Genomic DNA, 8,569 nt, shown 5'->3' with positions numbered 1-8,569 from the left:
TTTAAGGCCCTAGATCAGTTTTGGTGAGCCTCATTACTCCTTTTCCATCTACCTTATCATCTTCCATTAAATCCTAGAGAGAGAGGAGGTTCTAGAGTGAGAGAGCTCCATTAAAGGAAGAAAGAGGTTGAATCGGGACTTAGTGCGAGTTCTAAAGTTGTTGATCTAGTCGCTAGCTACGTGGTGATTGTGTTGGTAAGTTATAAAACCTAATTTCTTTATTTAAATTGTGTTAAGGGTTAGGGTTGGGTTAGTGTTGCACTTAAAACCCATTTGTTAGTGATTTGGGAGTTTTGGGTAAGTTTGGGTCATGAAGACCCAAAAGATGACTAACCTAGGGTTTTGAAAAGTTAAAGTGTGTAAATGGGTCTTAAAGGCTTAGTAAATCGCTAGCACTTTTGTAATTAATGTTAGTGGGTGTCATTTGGGTTGTGGGTGACCCAAATGGGAGTGTTGACCTCGAAATGGGTCAAATGGGTCTCGGGCGACCTAGGTTATTAAATGTGTATGAGAACACACTAAACTTGTGATTATAAAGTGTTTAAGACCATATTTTGGCTAGTATTAGGGTTTTGTTGGTGTTGACCCAAATATTAGGGTTAGGGGTGCAAATGGGTCGGAATTGCATCTTGGGTCAAAATGGCACTAGAATGGGGAGTAAGTTGGTTGACCAACTTGAGTTGTGATTGATTTTGTGCTAAATGTAATAGGTACGTTACATTGAAGTTGCAAGCTCGGTTATCTTTCGCGAAAGACTCTAAGGTGAGTGGAATAATTATATGCGTAGGTATATAATGTATCTATTTGTTGTAGCGTGAAATGTGAAGTGTCGAGGTGCTAAGACACCACGTTTCACGTGATGAGTGAAGCATCGAGGTGTTAAGATGCCACTCGAGGTGAAGCATCGAGGTGTTAAGATGCCACCTAGGAGTGAAGTGTCGAGGTGTTAAGACGTCACTCCGTAATAAAGGGTGAAGTGTCGAGGTGTTAAGACGCCACCCGAGGATGAAGTATCGAGGTGTTAAGATGCCACCCGGGGGTTAGTGATACGAGATGCTAAGTACACTAATGGATGTTGTGAACTCCGATGGCCTTTCGCGGGCGCCATTCCCTTGTACGATTGGTTAACCATGGTTATTGTGTTGAGTTGTAAGCATATTATATGGTTCGAGTTATATACATATATATATGCCTTGTTATGCTAGCTTGTGATATAGGAGGTTGATAGCCTTGTACTTGAGATGTTAAGCCCTTTTGTGTTGCTAGCATGTATGCGGTATTGTGTAAGTGTGCAAGTAGGTATTTTATATATGTACGTGTATAACTATTGCATTCACTAAGCGTTAGCTTACCCTCTCGTTGTTTACCTTTTTAGGCTCCGGCGTGGACAAAGGCAAAGGTATTCGGTTGGATTAGTGGTCTCCCGCTTATTTTGATAGGGGATGCTTTTTGGTTAGCTTTTGGAAGTTCGGCCAAGATTTGGGTAGTTTAACCCCAAACACCATGCTCTAGTGTCGTTTGGAAATTAAACTTGTATTGGTCGAAACTTGTATTTTTGATCGAAACGCGTAAGACGGGTCGTTGTGGGCCCGATGTTGTAAAACTTGTTTTGATGATGGAAACCTCTTATTTTATTATATTGTAATACATTGTAAAAAGGTTTTCGTTTAAAAGTGTCGGGAAGCGGGATTTCCGCTCACGTGAGTTGGACCCGGTGGACAGCAGTCTCCAGGCAATCTGGACGCCGTCCAGATATGCTGGACGCCGTCCCGGTCTTAAGTGCTGGACGTCGTCCAGTTATGCTACAGCAGAAATTTTTTTTTTTTTTAGCGTGTTTTTGGTAAATCGAAGTTGGGTTGTTACATTTAGCTTATGAGGGACGATTGTCTCTCGAGTTGTGACAGACACCCGGCTCGTGCAGCTCTTGGGAGCAATTTACGGGTCGTTTCGTCTTTCCTAATTCTCTCTTCAGTAATATGACCATTTACATATTAACTCTTCATATCCTGCTTCAGCAAAATTCTATAATGTTGTTCCAATTGATCTCTTGAGAAGGAGGGCTGATTACTACACTATTAAAATCTAAATGTACACCTCAATCATGCATTACATTATTATTTTTTGTTATATATAACTCACTAACGCTTAAACATAATTAGGGTATGCTTAATTTTTGTACTGTATGAATTAGATTACAATAATACTCATAGATCAATCATGCATTACATTATTAATATTAATTTTTGTTATATACTACTATAACAGACTTTTAAAATCTTAATTTTTGTACTGTATGAGTAACATTTATAAGAACTGTTAACAAATTTTGTCACTAACAAAGGGTCAAAACTGCAAATACCTCATATTTCTACTGAATAGTGAAGGTCCATCTGTATGATAGATACAACCCTCGTGTATCTATTTCCGGTGATTCCTACAATGATCACTTTACTGAACCTGCATCGCGTTTCGTACCCAAACGTCAATTTCAATAACAGCCAGCAACTTTCCGGCAACGCTGTCGCTCTCCGTCATTCCAACTTCCGTCGTCTGTCACTGCATAATCGCTCTCTTATTTCTCTGTCTACAAATTCAACCAATACGTCGTCGTTTCAGCCTTCCGTTGATTCGTCTTCAATTTCATCTACTCTCAATTCCTCCGTAGGATCTCCGTCATCTTCGGTACCGACGCTGTCTCAATGGAACCTCAACCAACGCCACGTCACCGTCCTCAATTTCATCGCTTGCACGGTATATTTGTTTTATTTGTGAAATTAAATTTCCTGTAACTTGATAGCTTTCATTTTAGGGCTAATGGTACGGATTGACTATTAACTGTATGCTCGTTTTGGTGATTATACATTTATAAGTAGTAACGACTCACGAGTTAATGACTGTACTAATCGGTTGTCACATTGTGGTTTGAGGTAGAACTATATTTGTTAATGTTGATGTTAACCAGGCTAATAACAATGTATGCCTAAAATAAGTCTGCGCCCTAAAGCACGAGTGGAAGTCACATATTTCTGTACTTATAAGTTATAACAATGTATGGAGTATATGATTTTAGCTGGTAATATACTCGGTAAGTTTTATGTCACCAACAAATGCCGGTTAATAACAAATGTAACGAAATGTAATGTAGCCAATATGCAGGAAGGTTTTCATATAACTTTGTTCATGAAAGTACCTTCACTCACTATTGACATTTGCAACTTTTCGGACGAATTTTTGAGAAGCACAATGTATGTGTGGAACCAAGGAAATTAAATTGCATGAGGGTGATTGTAGACAATACTATATAGTGTGCGCGCACAGGGTCATGTCTTAAAGTGTTGTTTGGCATAGGGTGTTTTGAAAAGCTTATGTTATGAGATGAGAAGTAAATTGGTTATCATTTATGTTATACTAGTAGACAAGTCAATGTTTGCAAGCAAAATTGAAATGTATTTATACTTGTGAGCTTCTTTTGGATAACTAGGTTGAGTAAACCGAGAGCAGTGCGATTTATTGACTACTCCGTTAGTTAAATTTATTGCACTTGCATATATTTTCTAAGTAGGTTTAAGATTGTACCAAAGTAAGGACCAGATCATATGTATAGGTTCCCTTGTATATATGTCATAACGACTATGTCATGGGTTATGGTCATAAGTATAGTCTGAATTTGTGTATCTAAGAAAGGTATTGATGGAAGTTGTCGAATAAAAAAAAAAAACAAGGATATCTGATACACCGTATACTGTAAAGTAATTTTTTTGTCATTTTCAGTTGCGTATAACACGTCAACAATTTCTCAGCGGGTTTGTTGAAGTCACCGAATCAAATTCTTTGGTTCATGTTTTTTCCTCTTTCCATTATTAGTTTCATCTGATATGTCGACAATTTCACCATGTGTTTGTTGTAGTAATTGAATCAAATTCTTTGGTTCTTGTTTATTTTTCAATGCTGATGCAGTCATGCAGATCTTGATGTCACTAATCTAGTGTCCTCTTCTGCAGACAGCGATTTCAGCTGCTTTGCTGTTCTTCTCCGCAATTCCTACCCTTCTGGTTAGTTATTTGAAACCTAAAATTCATATTTCTCATTTGTAATTCACTATACCATTATAGTTTTTCATCTTCACCCATTGGTTAATATTGCCTAAATTTAGTTCCTTACTTTGGTGTGAATTTTAATAATCCTTATTTTGGTTTATTATTTGACTGGAGGCTTTTAAAAGGGCAGCAGAATCTCTTGAAAAACTGCTTGACGTTACTCGTGAGGAGCTCCCTGATACAATGGCTGCTGTTCGATTATCAGGAATGGAGATCAGTGACCTAACAATGGAGCTCAGTGATTTAGGGTTAGCAAATTCTCTCGACTGCATTTACTCACTGGTTTTAGTCAACTATGATACTTACTTGGCTTAACTTTGTTTGCAGCCAGGACATAACCCGAGGTGTCAAAAGCTCTACCCGTGCTGTACGTTTAGCTGAGGAAAGATTGCGCAGACTAACAAATATGAATTCATCAGGTTAGTAGTAAATACTCAACCCTCGCATGGTTTTTTGAAGACATGGCAACTTCGACCTAAGGTAACCGGTTAAATAGGTCACTGAAAGAGTCTAAAGATGTGGAACACTAGTAATCTTATCATTAAATCGGATTATGAGTATAAAAAACAGCTCAAATTTAACACACTCATTGTTTATGCAACTCAAAAAAAGAACATAAGCACAATGGGTTGGGCCCGGTCCACCCTGCTTCATTTTGGCCCATTCAAAATTTTACCAATTTTAGGCTTTAAACCCGAGACAGTACCCCCCTACTAGCTTTACTAAGTTGCACCGGAGCCTGAGGTGTACATAATCTTTACTTGCATAGAATCGATGCAGGTGGTGGTCCAATTGAAACACGAAGAAGCAGGGCCAGTGGTTGCTAGAACAGCCAGGGGCATACGGGAAAGCATTGTAAAAAGCCGAGCATTTATGCAAATGTTTTTCTCAATTACCCAGTTTTGCAAGGTAGCCTTCAAGTACTTGAAATCTCAATTAAAGTCGAATGCTTGAAAAATGCACAACCTTGACAGATGAGGGTAATTATGGTATTTCATTCTGTAACTTTGCTACATGCAATGTTTTAACTGCAAAGGAATAGTAATTAAGTTTTGAATGTTAAATTTATAATTGCAATGATTTTTCCCTAGAGAGACGTAAGAGTTGTTGTCGACTTACATGGATTGAACTCTACTCTTAGTTATTATACATTTTCGTATTTATTTGGTTAATGGAAACTCAAATCTCTTGATTTATTTAAACATGTAAAACCAATGTTGAAAGTAGCGCATTGACATGATCGATAACACATGTTACTATGTTAGTGACTAAGAGTACTAGTATGTCTCATATGGTGGGGACGGGACTACTAAAAGCACTACTATGGCAAGCGTTATAGCTCTGCCATACCATAAGCATGAAGATAGTGATGGCTCCGCCATAGCTACCTTAGTTATGCCTGTAACGATTGAGTTTGGAAAAAGCTTTTGGTTGATATTTTTTTTCTTGGTTGGTTAAACCTTTTATTTTAATAAGGAGTAGTCTAATGTACTATTGTCGTTGAGAATTAATTATTTTACCATCTCTTTACAGCCACCCGTTCTTCTTTGTTCATTATGGAGATTACTAGCAAGCGATAATTTATCTTCTTTCTAAGTGACACGTTCCATTAAACTCACACAAACTGTCAATAAAGATATCTATATTTTCAGCTTCTACGTCCGTGTCTTGCATCCTTCATATGATCTTCGTTGTCGGGTACAATAAGTCCCTGTTTTCATTAAATGATAAATCATTTAATGGTAACAGTTCAATCTTCTCTCATTTCCCACTAAAGAAAATAATAGCTATATTTATTCAAGTAACTACAACATAACTGCTTACTCCTACAAATCATTTCGCCACATCCATTCATATCATTCGGTTCCTCTGATGCTTTCCAAGAACAAACTGTATCGGCGCTAGGTAACATAAAACAGAGTTCTTGCAGTGCCAAAAAACCTTCTTCGGCACATTCTTCTACCGCTACCAAATGGAAGCAGTTCGAAACGTTTTCTCTTAACATCAACATCCTCATGACTCGTCAAGAATCTTTGTAGCTGGAATCCCCAAGGATTTGACCAAATATTCGGATCATGATGAATCTTTGAAATATTTACCATCAGACGAGTACTTTATTGGAATATTGTAACCACATTCATGAGTGCTAAGTGCTAACAGAGAGTGCCTTTTTTAATACATTTCTTTCTAAATCTCCTAAACATTACTCCAAACATAAGTTTTATTGTAATATTTTTGACGTAATCCAGTATTTAGTGAGTTTAACAGAAAGTAACCCTTCGTCCAAGGATTATAGTTGTAGAAACACAAGTAACATATAAAGATACCTTCAAAAAATACATACAAGTATAACTTTCTAATATCTTATCCTCTACTATTCGTATATGCAATTATACAAATGTAGTAAATCATAGTTCTAATCTGTACTTCATATAAAATTCAATAATCTAACATCAGCAGCAGGATCATAGTTTTATCATTAAACAGAATAGATTAACCATTAGATGGATATCAATAAAACATAGTAGAATGATTACAATTAACAAGACACTATCATAAAAAACATAACTTTATCATTCCATTATATACCAAGGAAAATCTTGTAGTAACAACTACACTAGAATTCAAAGCAGAACAAAACATATAGTTATTACAGTAACAATACATACATATATGGATCGCAATCTAGCACCACATATACCTGATCATCAAGGATCTACAGATTCCAATCCATACCGCCATTAGAACCAGCACCATAAAGATCCTGCATACAAAATTCATCATCAATCGAACCTAATCCATCAAACAATCCATCGAAATACACATCATCCATTTTGTTATTCCGATTCTCTGCCACCAATGGTGACGGCACCACCGCTTTCACCTTCTCTTCATCCTCCACCGCCACTGCCACCGCCACATCCTCCGCAGGCATTGCAGGCATGTGACCTTCAAAAAGTGCAATATGCCCAAACAACTTATCCTTCCTCGAAAAACTGGTCCCACACGAACACTTCCATTTCGTCTCTCCACAGTGCTTCAAATGACTTTTCAAATCCGCCAACACCGAAAAATTCTTCTTATGGCATCGGTTACAAGAATACATTTTCGGACAATGACTCCTCTTAAAATGATTCTTCACACAAATCACAGATTTCAAAGGTCTAAACTTCTTATGCAATTTATTCCTACTACAACCAGTAAACGGACACGAAAACCGTGTCCTCCCACCACGAGAAATATCGGTACCAACACCCGATTTCTCCGGTTTCGATAGTGCTTCTAGGGTTTTATATTTATTACCATGAGCTCTCATATGCATTCGTAAATTGGCATCACGTTTAAAACCCTTACCACAAAATTCACAAAAATGCAAGTGTTCAGCTAACAATTCAACAGCATCTAGCTCTACAATATCACAATCACCCCCAATTTCATCATCTAAAAATTCCGTTTTCGGAAACCCTAAGTGAACATCATTCTTCAAATTGTTCAATTTTAGATCTGGTTGAGTCAAATTTCTAGAATCAAAAGTCAAACCTGTTGAATTTGGGAGTCCGGTGAAGGAAATGATGGCGGCGCCGTTAACGATGACTTGGTTTATGGCGGCGGAGATTTCATTGGAGACGATATCCATCTGAGCTTGTGAAATGATTGTGTTTGAATTGAGTGAGTCGACTAGGAAGCGATGGACGTTGTCCATTCGTGATCGGACGTTTGAGAGGTTGGCGAGCGAATGATGAAGCCCGTCGTCGGTGGCTGCGTCGGCGGCGGTGGAGGTGGCGTTGGGGTTCATGGTGGCGGTGAGTTAATCGCGGTGGCGTTGGGTGGGGAAGTGCGATGAGATTCGTTGAACGACGATACGAGGAGTATTATTAGAGGTGGTCAGTTTACTTTTTCCTCTTTCCAATAGATTAGTATCAGTACAGTCTAAGGTTTCAAAATTCGTTATTCTGGGATTAATCGGTCGAGATTTTAGAAGAAGGATTAATCGACAATTCGAAAATTATTCCGAGATTAATCTGATTGTACTTTATACATTTAAATATTAAATTTCAAAAATTATATGTGTAAATCTAGAAGAAAACCATAAACATAAAGATAAACTTTAACGAAATTGTCTAAAATTCTTCATTTTGTTCAAAAACTCTAAGATTCTAGTTTAATTTGATGTAAAAATGTTGATCAATTTTGACTTTAACCGACTTTGATTAGCAAATTTGATTTAGACCCATCAATCAACGTTGACCGATTAACTAAACAGATTTTGGAAAATCGGAACGGATTGTTCTTAAAATTGAGTAATCGGGGATTAATCGGCGAGTAATCGGGTTTTTTACAACAGTGAGTACAACATTAGTAATGGATTAAGGCTTTAAACGATAACGTTAATAATGGATCCGAAGATCAACTCGTACAATCGGCACAATAGAGTCCAAAACAAGCTTTAGTTAATACTAAATAGACCTAAT

General features: G+C 37.5%; 2 protein-coding genes across 3 annotated transcripts; one reads left to right on the top strand and one right to left on the bottom strand.

Annotated features, from left to right (window-relative positions):
* Nucleotides 1-2,367: 2,367 nt before the first annotated feature.
* Nucleotides 2,368-5,270, top strand: LOC139893066 (uncharacterized). Of its 2 annotated transcripts, none has more exons than XM_071876201.1 (5): nucleotides 2,368-2,751; nucleotides 4,002-4,052; nucleotides 4,212-4,345; nucleotides 4,425-4,516; nucleotides 4,867-5,270. In XM_071876201.1, exons 1-5 carry the CDS (start codon nucleotides 2,395-2,397, stop codon nucleotides 5,049-5,051), a joined length of 819 nt encoding a protein of 272 aa, XP_071732302.1. In that variant the 5' UTR covers nucleotides 2,368-2,394; the 3' UTR covers nucleotides 5,052-5,270. The 2 variants fall into 2 exon arrangements, with proteins under 2 accessions (XP_071732302.1, XP_071732303.1); XM_071876202.1 differs by having other exon boundaries at nucleotides 2,369-2,751; nucleotides 4,878-5,062.
* Nucleotides 5,271-6,650: 1,380 nt separating this feature from the next.
* On the bottom strand, nucleotides 6,651-7,976 carry LOC139893065 (protein SENSITIVE TO PROTON RHIZOTOXICITY 2-like). The gene has a single exon (XM_071876200.1). The coding sequence runs from the start codon at nucleotides 7,891-7,893 to the stop codon at nucleotides 6,814-6,816; it is 1,080 nt and encodes a 359-aa protein (XP_071732301.1). The 5' UTR covers nucleotides 7,894-7,976; the 3' UTR covers nucleotides 6,651-6,813.
* Between the last annotated feature and the right edge of the window lie 593 nt (nucleotides 7,977-8,569).

This window comes from Rutidosis leptorrhynchoides, chromosome 2 (genome assembly GCF_046630445.1).
Source record: "Rutidosis leptorrhynchoides isolate AG116_Rl617_1_P2 chromosome 2, CSIRO_AGI_Rlap_v1, whole genome shotgun sequence".
Classification (NCBI taxonomy): Eukaryota; Viridiplantae; Streptophyta; class Magnoliopsida; order Asterales; family Asteraceae; genus Rutidosis; species Rutidosis leptorrhynchoides.
The sequence above is the reverse complement of the archived record's forward strand: the minus strand, read 5'-3'. Positions and strand labels throughout refer to the sequence as shown.